This window comes from Talaromyces atroroseus (genome assembly GCF_001907595.1).
Source record: "Talaromyces atroroseus strain IBT 11181 chromosome Unknown scaffold_14, whole genome shotgun sequence".
Lineage (NCBI taxonomy): Eukaryota > Fungi > Ascomycota > Eurotiomycetes > Eurotiales > Trichocomaceae > Talaromyces > Talaromyces atroroseus.
Window position 1 is genome coordinate 337,418 of NW_017971446.1, and position 17,964 is coordinate 355,381.

General features: G+C 47.4%; 4 protein-coding genes across 4 annotated transcripts; 3 read left to right on the top strand and 1 right to left on the bottom strand.

The window, feature by feature from the left end:
- Positions 1-371: 371 nt before the first annotated feature.
- Positions 372-3,808, top strand: UA08_08474 (hypothetical protein; the record flags this gene model as incomplete). The annotated part of the gene is made up of 8 exons (XM_020263367.1): positions 372-408; positions 467-545; positions 621-1,890; positions 1,953-2,163; positions 2,224-3,146; positions 3,205-3,293; positions 3,366-3,513; positions 3,575-3,808. The coding sequence occupies 8 exons, from the start codon at positions 372-374 to the stop codon at positions 3,806-3,808; spliced, it is 2,991 nt and encodes a 996-aa protein (XP_020116341.1).
- Positions 3,809-4,412: 604 nt separating this feature from the next.
- On the top strand, positions 4,413-6,397 carry UA08_08475 (hypothetical protein; the record flags this gene model as incomplete). Its single annotated transcript, XM_020263368.1, has 3 exons — positions 4,413-4,530; positions 4,609-4,782; positions 4,812-6,397. 3 exons carry the CDS (start codon positions 4,413-4,415, stop codon positions 6,395-6,397), a joined length of 1,878 nt encoding a protein of 625 aa, XP_020116342.1.
- Positions 6,398-6,704: 307 nt separating this feature from the next.
- On the bottom strand, positions 6,705-11,485 carry UA08_08476 (hypothetical protein; the record flags this gene model as incomplete). The annotated part of the gene is made up of 4 exons (XM_020263369.1): positions 6,705-7,265; positions 7,318-9,143; positions 9,247-9,699; positions 9,745-11,485. 4 exons carry the CDS (start codon positions 11,483-11,485, stop codon positions 6,705-6,707), a joined length of 4,581 nt encoding a protein of 1,526 aa, XP_020116276.1.
- Positions 11,486-12,692: 1,207 nt separating this feature from the next.
- UA08_08477 (hypothetical protein) lies at positions 12,693-17,716 on the top strand (the record flags this gene model as incomplete). The annotated part of the gene is made up of 7 exons (XM_020263370.1): positions 12,693-15,877; positions 15,934-16,100; positions 16,137-16,282; positions 16,329-16,717; positions 16,781-16,887; positions 16,954-17,336; positions 17,405-17,716. The coding sequence occupies 7 exons, from the start codon at positions 12,693-12,695 to the stop codon at positions 17,714-17,716; spliced, it is 4,689 nt and encodes a 1,562-aa protein (XP_020116274.1).
- Positions 17,717-17,964: the final 248 nt, after the last annotated feature.

The following is a 17,964-nucleotide window of genomic DNA, read 5'->3' on the forward strand; positions in this document are numbered from 1 at the left end:
TTCATCCCCCATTACGGAAGCAATACGCATGCTGGTAATATTGTTGACGTCTCTAGCGCCTTCCCTCCTCCCCACATGGCCATGCGCAACCTGAGCTCGACGGAATCCATGCCTTGATGGATGCTCGCTCCTCCCTGCTGATTGCTGTGTCGTTCTGTTAGCCCTATCAATGGCACTGCACGCTCATTCTTCATTTGTCCGTTTGTGGTGTTAATCGTTTGTTTGAGCATAGGCTGTCTCTCCGTCCCTTCACTTCCGCGGGCTTACTCCGCAACGCTGCAGCTCTAGTTAGCCCCAACGTCGATTAGACGTGCCCAGGAACGTCCATCTTTGCTAGTCGAGTATCCATCGACATTCGACCGTTTCTCTGAATGGCCCGCAAATTCACTCATCAGCGAGTGAGCTATGGTATGTGACCGATTCACCCCATCTCATTCCAGCGTCGTCTGATGTCGTCCTGCAACAGTTCTCCCTCTACCAAATGCCTCCGGTGGCCACCGCCTCGGCGTCAACGGTCTTGCTGTTGACTCGGACAATCGCATCCTGTAAGCCCTTTGCCATCCGAGATGTCATCTTGACCCCACCGCTTCTTCGAATAACTAAACCGCGTGCCTATCTAGATACTCGGCAGGCCGTGACGGAGTTATATGCTCCTGGGATTTGAACTACCACACCGCTTCGTCTTCGTCGTCTACTAAAGCCGCGCCCCCTCCGACGACTAGAAGAGACCAGGTCCAGGCTCACAGCCACTGGATCAACGACATCATCCTAACTCGAAGTAACTCCGCTATAGTCTCGGCATCATCTGATACGACCGTCCGCGTTTGGCGGCCGCGATCTCAAACGAACGAACTTCCAACCTCGATCGGCCGACATGCGGATTACGTCAAGTGCTTGGCGATCCCGGATCAGCATTCGAACTGGGTGGCATCAGGCGGTCTGGATCAGAAGGTTTTCCTCTGGGATCTCGAGGGCAAGGGTGAGATTTTGAAGATTGATACTTGCGGCGATGAGGCCACTGAGAAGGGCTCTGTGTATGCGCTGGGGACCGGTGGCTCTGTGTTGGCAAGCGGAGGACCGGAGTCTGTTGTTCGCGTGTGGGATCCCAAATCAGGAAAACTAATCACAAAGTTCGTCGGCCACACTGATAATATCAGAGACATTTTGATCAATCAAGATGGAGACACGATTATGACAGCATCTTCCGACCAAACCATCAAGGTGTGGTCGTTGACGGCCGGTCGGTGCTCGCATACCTTGACTATGCATAACGACAGCGTCTGGTCACTTTATTCAGACCACCCCCAGTTGTCGGTCTTTTACTCCAGTGACAGATCTGGCCTCGTTGCCAAGACAGACACAAGGAACGTGGCGGATATCGATCAGGGTACATCCATTGCAGCTCTCCAAGAACATGAAGGTGTGATCAAGGTCGTAGCAGCCTGCGACTCTATTTGGACAGCAACTCGAAAATCCAGTATCAACAGGTGGAGTGATGTGGATACTACAGCAGAAATAGAACTTCCAAACACCGCAGTACGACGTTTCAGTTCAGGGTTACCTGCTGAATCGCCCCAAGAGACCCCTGCTATGAACACCAACGAAACGGCAAAGAAAATTCCACGCAGTTCACTCCTACTCCTCTCGAACATGTCAATAATTCCAGGCCTGGACCCTGAACGAGCTACTATTTATTCGTCTGTTAGTGGCCGAAAACCAACGGAGATTGTCACCAATGAGGAGCTGGGGGAATTAACTCCTGTATATTCAGCGCCAGATGAAACCATTGAAGGCCAACTTGGATTGATCAAGCACTTCATGTTGAACGATAGAAAGCGTACTTTAACTCAAGATACGGCTGGTGAGGTGTTGATGTGGGATCTTTTAAAGGTATGTAAATTGATCATGCTCAACTTGTGTTTCTTGTGTCAACACTGATGTATTACATACAGTGTGTTCCAATTCAGAGTTTTGGGAAGCGTCATATAGATGATGTTGCCTCCGAGGTCAATACCGTAGAGACCATAGCTCACTGGTGTACCCTTGACATTCGTACCGGACGGCTGTCTGTTATATTAGAACCTAATAGATGTTTCGATGCAGAAGTCTACGCCGATGAGGTAGAGATTTCGAATCGCGAAGAGTATACGCCAGACCAACGGAGTAAGTGGAATTCAGCTGTCAATCACGGAGAAATAATTAACTAACGGCTGTAACTTCTAGTAAATCTTGGAAAATGGGTCCTTCGCTGGTTATTCAAGGATTTGATTGAAGAGGAGATCCGACGTGATGAAACATATCGAAAGTCGATTGCACCAAAGGCAACAGAACTGCAATCCTCGGGTGGTGTTAAGGCTCCAAACTCCATTGACTTGCCTCCACTCCAATTACCGAGAACGCCAGGGTCTCAAGGGTTTCCGGATCTTACACGCCAAGCCAATGGATTGCAAGCAAATCCTACCACGCCAGGTCTTAACATAGGTCTCGCAACTCCAGGACCTACTACTAGTGCCTTTGCCTCACCTTTTTCTCCAACCGAAGACCAAGCGTCCAACATAAGGCCTAGTCACGAATTTGCGAGGTCACCGTTATTAGACAAATCAAATGACTACTTCTCTAGCAGTCACTATATCGAAGCAGAAAAGCCACCGCAAACTGCCACCGAGGAACAGACTCCTACCGCACTCCCCCAGTCACCATCTGAGCCTGAGAAAGAGGAGAAGAAGAAAGCGTCGCTGTTTGGGAAAAAGTTTAGAATGGAATTCCCCAAAAAGCTGGGAAGGACACCCGAAATGAAAACTCCACTGCCGGAGGAAAAACAAGAAGAGTCTGATAAATCGTCTGAGAGAGAAGAAAAGGCATTTGCATCAAATCTCTATGGCGTGATTGACCGCATTCGCCATGATTACGAGATGTTTTTCATACGCCGTCCGGGGCAAGCTTTGGGCTCCGGAATAACACCCAGCTCAACAAGCGAAACTCCTGCGCTGGATATTCCTCAAGACACTAGTATCTTGATTCAAGAAGAATCGGGGGATACAGCTGTAGCGGCGGATCTTTACCGAGGTTTAGTTGGAAGCATACGCGACGATATTGATAAACTCGAGAAAACTGTTCCGCACTGGCTTGGAGAGTTGTTGCTGAAGGTAAGTGACAATCCTCCCTAGAATGATACGTGGATGAATACTAAAGCTTGGCTTACAGAACCAAGCACCGGCTAAAGAAGTGGTGAAGGTGGCTTTCATTCTAAAGCCGTACGATGATCAGTTGCCTCCGGTTACCAAACTCGAAGGGTATGCCACTGACACCCTCCATCAACAAGCGTATTCAGCTAACAGTCGTATCTACAGAACTATGGATAATAGCAGTTCGAGACTGAATGCAAATCGCATGCTTCGAGCTAAAAAGATCCTCACTTACGTAGCTGAGCGAATCGATCCACCCAACCCAGCTGATCCAGACCCAAATCCCATGCAACCGGAGGAATACCTGGAGCTATATTGCCAAAACACTGTAAGCCATATTCCGTTTCCATTCAATAAAACTCCCCACTTTCTAACATGGTGTAATGTAGCTTGTACCCATTAACATGACCTTGGCAACCATCAAGACCCATATTTGGCGAACAGGCGGAGACATGATCTTATTCTATAAGGCAAACGGTAAAAAGGCGATTCTTCCTCCAGTACCGGAGGCAAAACCAGCAGATACTTCCGAATCTCACTCGCCAAACGATGACAACAATAACCAACGTGATGACCGATCTGCTTCTGCAACCTCGAATTCAATCACAGAGGGTCCTCTCTGAATTCCGAGTAGTAAATATTGAACACCTTAAAAATTATTTCGTCGTCGTGAATGGGAGGAATCAGTGCCGAGTCGAATATCCTCTTAGTTTGTTTCTTTCCTAGTTTTACACGTGATACCTGTTGTTACTGAAATGTCTTTTATTTGTATCGTTTTGACGTTTGTATATAGGAAGTAGTTGTTATATGTGTACCTAGTCATGCGTCTCCATGGGTGTGTTCAAGCGCTATTCATAATTAGCAGCATTCTCGCACATCGAGTATAAAAAGTTTTCGTGCCATTTTGTTCACATTTCATGTTTGCCCATATATCCCGGCGCAGCTTATGTTGCGACAAGTGCCTCTTAAGCGCATACTCATCTCATACGTGATCATCTTACATGTAGAGCATAGAATCTTTCCCAAAACAGTGCAGTTGGAAGGCAGATCTAATAATCCAGCGGATCTTACGCGTGCCTCAGGCCAAACCCGCTGACCAATCAACTTTCGGCGATGCAAGCCAATACAATTCTTTCTTTCTTGTCCGTCCTCTCGATATCACAAGGACTAGCTAATCAATGCTTCAATAACAGCTTAATTCAAGACCAATTTGCCTGGTCGGAGTAAATGGCATGTCCCCTTAAACACAGCTTATCCGGCCCTGTCACCGTGCAGCAGTTTTTCCAGAGCTTCGGCGAGGCATGGAGGAACACCCCGCGGTATCAGCGCGTACCGCGCCGAATAGGTAAGAGGAATGTCCCAAATATATTGACGTGAAAGGATTAACGATATTTTTTTTGATTCCAGACTAATAATTGTGTAGGTATCGCGGTCAGCGGTGGCGCTGATTCCATGGCTTTAGCCCACCTATGCAGGCAATTACAAGTCACCAAGCCCGAGCTTGACTTGATCGTAAAAGCATTCATTATCGATCACAAAGCACGCAAAGAAAGCTCCGAAGAGGCCTTCAGGGTTGCAAGCTGGCTGTCAAATTTAGGTGAGACTTATAATTCTACTTGTCTCCAGAATCTATCTACCTGAAGTTAAGCTCTGACGAAACCACCCTTCTAGGAATTGATGCTGAGATACTGGCTTTAGACTGGTCATCAGAGAAAAATTCCACTAATATGGTGACGGCATTCGAGACCCATGCTCGAACGAAACGGTATCGAGCTTTGGGAAAGGCATGCTACGAGAATCGCCTCAGCGCGCTATTGACTGGTCACCATTTGGATGATAATGTCGAAACAGCAATACTGAGACTAACCCAACGTTCAAAGCGTGAGGGGCTCGCTGGCATAGCCCCTGTGGCTCAAATCCCTGAATGCCATGGCTTATGGGGATTATCTGAGAGTGGATCCTTTCAGAGGATCGAAGGTCGCCAACAACGCAGATTCGGCGGTGGCGTTGAATCACGAACCCTAAATGCAGACACCACTCGACATCATAATCTGCCACAGACAAAACCAAAGGCAACATCTTTCTTCAGCATGGCAACGGGTGGGATCCTGCTTTGTCGTCCGCTTCTACCCTTTCGCAAATCCAGCATATTAGATACATGTCACCAATACAATGTCCCATACGTAACGGATCCCACTAATTTTGACGCCACACTCACGACAAGGAACGCCATTAGGAGCCTTCTCGCTGCTAACAGACTACCCCGTGCCCTGCGGCCCTCTTCAATGAGTTCATTTTTGGCCAAAAACCGGGATTCGCTGCGAAATGTCAGGCTGCAGACGGATAAATTACTTCAGGAGTGCAAGCTTCTTGAATTCCATGCTGAGACGACTACAATGAAAGTCCAATTCCCATCGCAACCCGTTTTTTCAGCAATAGAAACAAATAGTGCGCCGCGGATTCAAGCGGCGACACTCCGTCGCATTACAGAGCTAGTATCTCCTCTTGAGGACAGGAAAAGCCATTCTTTTAACGAATACGAGAGATTTGCGCATATGATGTTTACCGGTCAACAGATGGAGGATTTTACAGTTGCAGGAGCTCATTACCGTCTGCTACGACCGAATAATGACGATAGAAACGACTCAGGACAAAGCTCCAGTCCCACTTACAATAATAATAACATCTGGCATATCTCAAGAGCCCCCTTTAGAGCTCGGCTTGAGCCTATACTCGCCATTGGGGAAATACATGCCGATTGGTGCACCCCTATCTTGTGGGACAATAGGTACTGGTTCCAATTCCGACTTGATCCATCATCATCATCATCATCCTCTTCTTCTTCTTCTTCTTCTTCCTCTTCCTCTTCAGGTCCTCCGTGTTCTATAAAAATTCGTCCCCTCGAAAGCAACGACATGTCACACGTCAACATGTCACTAAAAAACACAAGTCACTCGAAAAGTATTTTCAGACACATGGCACCTTTCAAATCTCGATTCACGTTACCTATCTTGACTGCTACTGCTAGCACAACTCATACGATGGATGGGAGTAGCGTTGTAAACGGCGAAGAAGAGGAAAGATATCTCGCCTTACCCACGCTGGATATGAGGTTGGGCGATATGCCGGATTCTCCAAGAATAGAATGGAAATGGGGGTACAAGAAGATCGATGTTGAGGCACTAAGATTGATGGGCTGGCTTGATAATTGAATAGAGTTAGATGAAGAGGGAGAACATAATGCCCATGCCTTGATGCAATGTTTGAATTAATGATAATGTATATCTACATTTTGGGGGGGAAAAAAGAGAAAGAGAAGGACAAGAACAAATGAAGTAATACAAGAATAAGGTGACCTAGGAACCAGTCTGGTACACTCAAAATACCCACCGAATAAACGAAAATGATGCGGCCACTGTAAATGCTGCTAGCCAAGGATAGAAAATGAAAATGGAACATGAAAGGAAATAAATAATGAGGGTTGGAAAGCCAAAAAAATAAAAATGTACAAGCTGAATTTTATGCATCAGACACCTCGACAACATCCTTGTTAGGCACATCTATATCTGCTCGCACTGCCTTGAGGCCGCCGACTTCTCGTTTTAGTCTGAGATTCTCCTTCTTCACCCGGCTTAGCTCCTCGAGAGAGTTTTTCAACTGGGCCTTTAGGGTTTCCTGACCGTTGCCTACCCGGACTTCTTTCGCGACTTTGTTTAGCTCAGAATTGAATTTGTCATAGAGTGCCTCATTCTCAGCACTGGCTTCGCGATAGAGCTCATCTAGTTTCTTGGCTCGTTTCTCGCTCACAAGCAACGAAGACTCCAGGTCTTTTTCTAGATTCATGGTCCGATTATTAATCTCAGTTTTGAAAGTCGAGAAACTTTGCTCCAAGTTGTGCAAGCGGCTAAGCAATGCCTCGGTTGAACTATTTTGATTTGACGATGCAGGTGTTGATTGATTATCCGATAGAGATGCTCTTGTAAGAGCAGATATTTCTGCCCCAATCAATTGCAATTCAGTCCGCATAGCAGTCTCCGTGTTATTTTGGACCTGCTTGGTATTCTGAAGACGATCACATAGCTGAATAATTGCATTAGCATAAGAAAACCCAACTCAACTTAGTCAATGTTACCTTCTGGGGGCTCTGCATGCGTAGCCTCTGAGGCTTCTGCGGAGATGACAAAGCACGTTCACGCCTGATAGTAAAGTCTGAACCATGGGAGCTGATAGGCCGTTCTCTGGGTTGCAGAGAATACTTAGCTGGCTGTGGAATACTTGACAGAGTATCGGATCTCTTTTTCCGTGTGTATGTTGGAGACACTGGTCGATCGGTCTTTTTATTGATAGCCCGTTCCACCAATTTCGGTCTATGCTGGATATTTTCTTTTTGCATTGGTGACTCAAATGCCACTGGCGAAAGAAGAGGGCGCATCGGTGATGTTGGCCGTCTAGGAGATGTGAGGCGGACGGGTGAAGTAGGTCGTTCCTGTGGGATTCTACTTGGCGACTTTGCAGTGGGGCTATCGTGAATTTGTGACTGATCTATGCGTGACAAGACATCCGACCGAGGACGAGGGTTTGTTGATGCTGGCGTTGAAGGCCTTGGGACATCAATCGGTGACAGCACAGCCGGTTGTGGAGGAGTAGATGGAAGCTGCAGATCAGATAGAGAACTCCGTCTTTTCCTCCGGCGCACTGGATCCTTTTGTGGCGTGGAGGGTCTTTCGTGAATAGCACCAAGAACAAAATTATCGTCATGTGCGCTTCCAGGACGGCGAATACTGTCCTCTGACAGGAAGGCCCCGTACAAAGTTGGTCGTTCACGCGTTGCTGGACCTAGGAGATCCGCTAGCCTTGAATCAGAATCGGTGGATTTCGAACGGGATAGTGTTGTTTTCCCTTCGGAATCACTAAGATTTTTGGTCTTGCTTAAAGTACGAATGAGAGAGCTGACTTTGCTCTCCCCATCAGAGCGAGACGAATTTTCTCGGTGCAAGCCAAAGCCCAGTCTTTTCCGGAATGATGAGGTGTTGGACCCTATGGATCCTGTGTGAGACCGTGGTCTATTGGGTGTCGTTTCTTGCGATTTCGATTCGCCTACTGATATTTCAAAGAGATTCTCATAGTCTTCGACGAGACGATCAAGCAGAGATATGTACTGCATGGGATCTTCATTCTCGGTTAAAATTTCAGCAAACGCCATAGTTAATGCACCTCTATCACCGTCATTACCAGAGGCATCCAAGAGATCCGCTAGAAGGCGAACCGTTGCAGCAAGTGCGCGCCTATTTTGTGGCGACAAGTCACCAACAACTCTTTTGAAGAAATCCCTGAAATCTTTTGGAAACGAAGAATCAAATTTAGCCAGGATTGCTGTCAAAATTTCTGAAGAAAGAAATGAGCCAATCTGGTCCTTCCAAGCGTGATTGATAAACGTCTCAAATGCCACAAACAGAACATCAACGGGGACTTCTGCTGCAGCCTGAAGTTTAGTGGGATCCTCCAGGAGAACATTGTACAGTTCGTTCACCATAGATTTGTCTGCACTGGCCCGGGCCCTTAAAGTGCGGCCTACGATGTTACCGCTTCGTGAACGTAGAGAGAGTATGTAAGTAGTCAATGTCTGCTCTAATTTTTGGAGTTGATCATCTTGCTTTGTATTGGGAGGTGCAATGATCGATATTTTAGGCGGAGCTTCATCGAGTGTTGCAGGAGAGGTCGTTGGTCGTCCGACAGCTGTCGCCTTTGGTGGCATTTTCGGAATATCACTAAGTGATAAATTTGGGGTAAATGTCTTTGACAACGACGGAGGATCTTTGGTTTGACTTGCGCCACCCCACAGATTTGATATTAACTTCGAAGGAGACGGCGGGCGAAATCCTCTTGGAATCTTGGTTTGGGAAAGAATGTGACTTCCAATCTGGCGAAGTATATCCAAATTTGAATACACAGATGATTCTGTCAAACTCGGATTGTGTAAACTATACACAGCAGGAAGTATAGTACAAACTACTTCTGTTAGCGATTTCGTCTCCTAAAACATTGGAAATCATAAACTTACGTCTAGCTGAAAGCGTTGGCACGAACGTATCGATACTGATTGTGTCAACAGTGCTAGAGCCACCAATGGCGTTTACCTCCATTCTGTACTGATTACTATCAGCCCAGGTCAGGGACACGATCACGTCTACTGGTGCATTCTCCAACGTTTTCATGCAAACAGCTTTCGGCGTGTCAAAAACAATCCTGATTCTTGAAAACCCAGATCGGTGCATTGATCCAGTGGCATCCTCTTCGAACACAGGAGCAAGGATCCCAAGGTTTCCGGAAGGCACATTAGGACTGCGCAAAGTCCATTTTGCACCTTCACGTTCTCGTTCAGAAAATTGACCTTCGATTTTGGCCTTTAATATTTCTTCGATCAGCCGATTCGCGCGTCCCTCGTACATTCCCGATAATTGAAGAGCATGAGGCGTCAATTGCGTGGAGTGCGAGGCTTCATTAGACATAGTACCTGCAGGCATCAAGTATAAAATATGTCCACCACTCGACTGCATACAGTAGAGATTGTTCAGATCAAAGGCTCTAATGAATCTAAACTGGGCGTTGCCTTGTGATAGGGTTTTCTCGGTGCTGGGTGTCGCCTGGTTCTCCAATTCCGACAATAACGCTCGAGCAGTCATATTGCTCCCAGGATATCGAGACAGCAAAACAAGACAATTCTTGTAAAGAAGCACGAGAGTATTCATAGTAGGAGCGTCCTGCTCTTGAATATGGTACGGGGGAAGAATCTCGGTTGAATCAAATGCGTTAATTAACCGCCCAAAGGGGGAAACAGATGGTGGCCAATACTCAACCAGTTTCATCATTCGCTGGATGCTCTGGTTGTGATCAGTGTTTGCTGGCGTATCGAGGGAACAGATATCTTTTATGATATCTCGGGCTTTGAGGAAGAGTCGAATGGAGGGATGGATCGATGGTATGTTGCTTGTCATGGCGTCAATGAGAAGGCTATATCTAGGCAACCGCTGAACAGGTTCCATCAATAGCGACCGAAGTTTTTGTTCGCCAGTCTCGTAAACTCTGCGTGAAAAACTAGATTTTTCGTCCTTCAGAAAGGAATTCAAGGTCTGCGTGAACCCAGTGTGAGCCCTCATGTAAGCTGCGTATGGCTCGGAGAACCGGGGAAACCATTCAACAAGTGCATTTGCAAACGAAATTGCTCCCATCATATCTTTGCCTTGTTCTGCGTGTAAACGGCCGGATGCCGAAGTTTGTAGTTCCGTGTCTTCTGCGAGGTTGGTGATGGCTTCTTGCTCAGTGGTGTCCAGGATCTGTCGAATCACGTCCAGAAACCCCATGTTGACCTGTAGAATTTCGTCAAGACATGGCGGAAACAGCTCTGCTAAGGCAGTATCGTCTGGACTGGAGCTGGATGCGCTCTTGACACGAGCCTTCTGCTGGAACTCCCCCACAACGTTGTGAACTAAATCATACAGCTTACTAACGTAGCGTTCTTCAGTGTCAACAACCTCACACATAGCTAGCCGCAACGCTTCTTTCTGGCTTCTTGTGAACAATGTGGATCTGCTTAGGTTTGTTGGCTGAGAAGGTGCGCGTCGAAGGCGGGAAGTCGGAAGGAAAATCGGATCACCCAACGCCTCAATCAATGCGGTATATTTTCCATATTGACCGCCATGCGCTCTGTCATCAATGGCTTCTTCTGACGGTTTCTCGCTCTTATCTCCTTGTTCCGTAGACGATGCGATTGAACCGGACGGCATCATAACATCTATGTCGATCCAGGGTACCCTTTTCTCGTCATAGGCACCTCGAAGATCTCGCACTATTTCGGCAGCGTTGTTTATTCTAACCATTCGATTGGCCAGGTCGGCAGCATGGGTCTCCTCGAACATTTTGGGGGGTCTGCCAGTTGGTTTCCCGGTCTTCGCCATGGCTATCTGTTTCAAGCACTGCTTGGCCGTCGCTGGCAAGTCATTCAAGTACCTTAGAAGACTGACAGCCAGGCCGCGGCAGATCTCGTCTCCCTGTTTTTCGCGGGGAAGGTGGTGGACTGCGACGTAGAGTGGTGCTGCGGGAGACGCGATGATGCGGGGATAGCTTCTTAGGCCGGCCGCGCTGAATATGTGCGCCTGGTTCCTGGAACTGCTTGCGCTAGAATCGGAAGTCGCAACTGATCCATAGAAAACGAGGACGGAGGACAGGTAAGGATCGCTGACATGGTAGAGCGACAACTGCTCCAGAGGCAGTTCCGCCAGGGAGCTGTTAATCATCGCCATGGCGCAACGCCCAGTCGTAGCTTCCTCTGCCACGCCAACTTGCCGGAAGGCAAAACCATTGATTGACTGAAGGACTTCAGTCGCTGAGATAGCCACCTGCTGCAATTGATATATCTGCTAGCGCAATTCCAGGTGTACTGTCATGTCAAAGCAGGGAAAGCGCATCCAACCAACACTGCGCCATCAATGAAGGCCTGGAGATAAGATAATACAACCAAAACAAAGGACGAAATAGATGGAAAGAAGTCATCCCACCAAAAAAGGGCGGTTACCAAGAACACATGCTTGTTCCTCTTCCACGGAGCAACGCGACAACAAGCCGGAAACAATGAAAAGGGAAAATGCAGGAATATTTGTCAATCTGTTGATTGTATCTTTTGGGACACAAACAACCCAACCTTATGCGCGCGACGGTCACAGACACAGCGGGGCGCGCGGCACTAACCGCATTCGGCCGGGTCAACAACGAGGCCAACGGGCATGGACGACTGCGCCGTGTCGAATGGCTGCGCACCAAGCGAAGGGAGATGGGATGGTGCTTCCAGTAGTAAGGCCGTCTTTATTCCATCTCAGCAACCAGCATTTGGACGGCTGCAAAGGATGAAGTTGCTGGTTGTTTGTTATGGCCTCAGGCGGCAACGCGCTGGCAGACGGCGGCAAACCGCGATTGCGATTGGCTGGTTTGCTCAGAACATGATCGGGCCAATCCCGTGTTGTTTTGACTCGCAAATGGACGGCGTCTTATTGGACGGCGCCTTTTTGACCGCCTCTTCTTTGCAGCACGGGGGCGACTAATTATTGTATAATTTCCGCATTATTGATCTGGCAGACTGGGTGCTCGCAAACCCCCAAAGCAGCAAAAGCTCAGAGTGCTTCCCCAGGGCAGCCCGCCAAGCCCCAACAAAGCGCGTTGTCAATTGCAACAATGCCATACTAAGCTGGTCTAAACTGGAATACATGCATGCAATGGCCGATAGTTGACTACCTAAGTTATGCTTAGTTATGCATAGAACTAAATAAGCAAGCAACGCTAAGCCAGAACGGGAGCTATGGGACTGCGGGCAGGTGCCAGGCGGAGCCAAGGAAGGAAGCTGCTTAGCGCCGGCTTGCTCGTTTGGATAGAGCGTTAGACTGAGATCCCGCCAGATGGCAGATTTGTGAAGCACTTGTCTCCGCGCCTTTGCCTCCATCCCAAACCCCGTCCATGATGCCGGAATACCCATTGCCAATATCGGTGGATCCGGTATCTTTGGTGACTACAGAATGCATCACGGTCACCTCGGCTATGCGCAAGCATGCCCGCTGGGCTCACTCCTCCGTAGCCGCCATCCTAGGTGGCAGCGGCTCAACAAAAGGCAGTGACCGCGATATATCAGCTTCTCCCATCTCGAGCACAAGAAATACCGCTGGCGGAAATAAGAAGCCCAACTCCGATAACTCAAGTCTCTCGTCTGCAGCCGAGGGAGACCATGCATTGGCCAACAGATGGGGCTTGAGGGGTAAAAAAGGGAAGAGCATCCAAGACAACCCTCTTATATCCGCCTTCACGCGTTTGCGAAGTGACTTGAAGTCATGCAGAGATGTCCGCGCGTTTGATGCTCCGTCGTTGCTTCATCCGTTTCTCCAGGTCATTCGTTCTTCATCAACCTCTGCACCGATCACCTCGCTGGCATTGGTTGCCGTCACGAAATTCCTTGCCTACGATATCGTCAACCGCCATTCGCCTCGTATCTCTGTTGCAATGCAACTCCTATCGGCCGCGATCACACACTGTCGGTTTGAAGCGAGCGATACGGTTGCTGACGAGGTGGTTTTGTTGAGGATACTCAAGCTGATGGAAGGAATGCTGTCGCGACCGGAAGGAGAACTGCTAGGAGATGAAAGCGTTTGTGAAATGATGGAGACAGGGTTGAGCATGTGCTGCCAGAACCGTCTGTCAGAATTACTCCGCCGATCGGCTGAAATGTCCATGATCAATATGTGTCAAGTGACATTCATGAGATTATCCACAATCGGAACCGAAGAGATTGATATCGATGTGCATCATCAACAGCAACATATAGAGGATGAGACTGCCAACCTCAAAATGGACCCTTCTCTCGACGGGGACACGGTTATTCCCCAACATCCGTCAACTATGGGTTCCGACACCATCCCTGCTGACAAAGAGGAAAAGGAGCCCTTAAACAATGACGACCCTACGCCTACAAGCAGCGGCGACGCATTAGTCGGCTCCGCTACGGAAAATGAGGAGTCCCAAGTGGTCGAGGTACGTCCATACGGCCTACTTTCAATTCGAGAGTTATTCCGTGTCTTGATTGATCTCTTGGACCCGCATAATCCTCAGCATACCGATGCTATGAGAGTCATGGCGTTGAGAATTATTGACGTCGCTCTTGAGGTCTCCGGACCTTCAATTGCTCGTCATCCAATGCTTGCGGCTTTAGCTGAAGACGACTTGTGTCGCCATCTCTTTCAGCTAGTGCGTTCAGAGAACATGGCAATCCTTAATGCGTCATTAAGAGTAACCGGTACTTTACTTTCAACCTGCCGGTCGGTTTTGAAATTGCAACAGGAGCTCTATTTATCCTATCTGGTTGCTTGTCTCCATCCTCGAGTGGAAATTCCCAGAGAGCCTGGCATCAATCCATCACTTTATGAGGGTGTCCCTCAGGCACCGAAACAAGCCAGCAGTGGCCGCTCAACACCTATTCCCGTCAAAGACAGACAAAAGCTAGGCTTAGAGGGAGGTGTTAGGAAGCCCGAGGCCCGAGAAGCCATGGTTGAGAGCATAGGCGTATTAGCCCGTATGCCAGGCTTTATGGTGGAACTATTCGTCAACTATGATAGCGAGGTGGATCGTGCAGATCTTTGTGAGGATATGCTTGGGTTACTTTCTCGAAACGCATTTCCAGACTCGGCCACCTGGAGCACTACGAACGTGCCACCACTCTGTCTTGATTCTCTTCTAGGTTACATACATTTCATTGCCGACAGACTCGATGATGAGCCTCGGTATGAAGGTTTACCAGATCCTGAGAAATTAAAGAGTCAACGACAAAGGAAAAAGATCATAATACAAGGTGCCACCAAGTTCAATGAAGACCCCAAGGCGGGAATTGCATACCTGGCTTCACAGGGTATCATTGAGAACCTCGAAAATCCAGAACTTGTTGCTCGTTTCCTGAAAGGCACAACCCGTATCTCAAAGAAGATACTCGGCGAGTATATTGCTAAAAAGAATAATGAAAAATTACTGGAGGCCTTTATAGACCTGTTTGAGTTTTCCGGGAAAAGTGTTATTGAGGCCCTTCGTGAGCTTCTAGGTTCATTTCGACTGCCAGGTGAATCACCATTGATCGAGAGGATCGTAACGGTATTCTCTGAAAAATACATGTCTAAAGCAGAACCCGCTGAGATAGTAGACAAGGATGCCTTGTTTGTCTTGATATATGGTATTATCATGCTGAATACCGATCTATACAATCCAAATGTCAAGTCTTCAAACCGCATGACCTACGTCGATTTTGCAAGGAATTTAAGGGGAGTTAACGGCGGTAATGATTTTGACCCGGATTATTTACAAAGCATCTATGACTCAGTCAAGCAGAATGAGATCATTCTCCCTGACGAGCATGAAAACAAGCATGCTTTCGACTTCGCCTGGAGAGAACTATTGATGAAAACCCCAGCTGCTGGAGACCTGGTAATCTGTGACACCAATATATATGATGCTGAGATGTTTGCTGCCACTTGGCGACCTATTGTTGCCACACTTTCTTATGTTTTCATGTCGGCCTCTGATGATGCGGTCTTTTCAAGAGTGGTCCAAGGCTTTGACCAATGTGCACAGATTGCGGCAAAATATGGCCTGACAGAGGTCTTTGACCGAATCATCTACTGCCTATCCTCAATTAGTACACTAGCTACGGAAACACCGCCTAGCACCTCACTTAATACGGAAGTCCAAGTGGGAAAGAAAGCAGTCATGGTCAGCGAGTTGGCTGTCAAGTTTGGCCGAGATTTCAGGGCTCAACTTGCTACCGTGGTATTATTCAGGATCTTGCTCGGAAACGAAAGCACGGTAGGGCAAAGTTGGAAATACATTATTCGCACCCTACATAACTTATTTATCAACGCCCTCATTCCGCCTTTCGCAGATGGTCTCGTCTCTAGTCTTAATATTCCGTCGATTCCGCTCCAGCCTCCATCACAAGTCGTGGAGCGTGAAACACGGGGAGAGACTGGTCTACTATCTGCTTTCACATCGTATCTTTCGAGTTATGCTGCTGATGATCCACCGGAACCGTCGGATGAAGAACTCGAGAATACGCTTTGCACAATTGACTGCGTAAATGCTTGCAACATTGGCGATATGTTAAATAACCTCATGTGTGTCTTCATTTACCATCCTCGATAGTCCTTGGGTGCTAACGTCATACAAACAGATCATTACCTCAACCGTCTCTGTCAAACTTAGTTGATGCTTTGCTATTCGAATTACCGGAAGAGAACGCTTCAGCTGTCATAGTGGTGAAAAGCGAGCGCCCATCCTCCGGCGGACCACGACCCCCCAGCGCTAAGGGTGATTTGACATCACCGGGTTATAATCCTGGTATGCTATATACATTAGAGTTGGCTACTGTTCTAGCTATTCGAGATTCGGAGACAATTGAATGCGTTGGTGAAAATCTAGCCAGCTCCTTACAAGGCATAATTCGAGATGCAAGGAATGTCCACCCTCTTATCGTCTCCAGAGTTCTATATTATCTTCTCAATCTTCTCCGACTGAGTTATGTGAGTATCATTCAGATGTTCTTGTAAACCCCACTAATTATCTTAGGATCAACCATTCATGCGCGCCCCGGTCATCTTGCATGCTATCTCTAGTTTCGATCAAGACATCCTAGAGATGTCGGCGATATCAATTCTTAACAGCTTGTCACGATGCATTGCTGAATCGGAACATTTGAGGAGGGAGACAATTGTGTCGCCTGACTTTTGGTCCATCCTGCAACGCCTTCGTCCTCACAACGCGTCTGCCCCCCTTGTTTTTGATATTCTTCAAGGAATTGTTGAAATTGTGCCACCGGCAATTTCATCCGATAACTACGAAGCTGCTGTTGCGCTCGCGAATGATTTTGCAAGTGCGGGAAGTATAGGAGCCGCTGAAGAACGTAGGAGAGATGGCAGCATTCGCAGATTAAGAGGCGCCAAAGCTGAGAAGCCAGTGTACGTGTTGCCTGTTGCCTGCTGCCAATCTGCCTTTGATATACAACTGACACACAAGGATAGTGAAAATGATACCGCGACGAGAGGAATAAACGCTATCGGTGTCATTTATCAAATGACAAATCGCACCCCTAGTTTGATTCAACAGTCTCATCTCGAAAAGAACGAAGGTGCGACTCATCACCCTTGTCTAATACCTTTCATTTATTCCATATCTATTACTAACAAGCTTGCAGCTTGGGCTGCCTACTGGTCTCCCATTTTCCAATCATTGACGATGCAATGTACCAACCCTTTTCGAGATATACGCCATCAGGCTATCTCGACTCTACAGCGCTCCTTAGTTTCCTTACAATTCGAATCCGAAAATGATGATAAATGGACATCAATTTTCGACGAGGTCCTATTTCCTCTCATCCTACGGCTATTGAAACCCGAAATATATCACTCTGATCCAGTAGGAATGGGCGAAACGCGTGTTCAGGCTGCCACTCTCGTCTGCAAGATATTCCTCCGATATCTAGATCAAATATCTAACTCCGGTGGCATGCTTGACCTATGGCTCAAAATCCTGGACATACTTGATCGGATGATGAATAGTGGCCAAGGTGATAGTCTGGTATGCAGACCTTTGATGCTTTTACCTTCCCCAAAAAAGTGATATGCTAATCAATATATACTCAACAGGAGGAAGCAATTCCTGAAAGCGTGAAGAACATCCTTTTGGTTATGGCAGACAGTGGCTACCTCACTCCTCCACCATTCAGCGATTCAAATGAAGAGAAGATTTGGACAGAAACTAGAAAACGTCTTGATCGTTTTCTTCCAAACCTGTTCAATGAACTCTTTCCGATCCCCGAACTACCACCCACTGTCTCCGATAGAAGTGGCGAGGAAAGTGCTGAAAAACCAACATCCAGCGGTAATGAGTTGAGTGAGAAGGAACATTTGGAAGAGAAACAACAGCCAACGTCATCAAGTTCAGCTGACATGAACTAAATAAATAGCCACCACATCTGCTTTTTTTTACCCGCGGCCCAAGCCTTTTTCGGGTTAACGAAACGAATTTTTTGCATCCCTTGATACACCAACTCCTAGTCTTTGTATTATGATTTGAATTTTTTCAACCGACTGGACTATGTCTTGTTCATTGTTCTCCTTCTAAGGTTCTAGATGTATTCTACAATTTCTCAACATTATTTGTTCATACACACGTTTCCCCATCATAAATATATATAGCGGGAGAT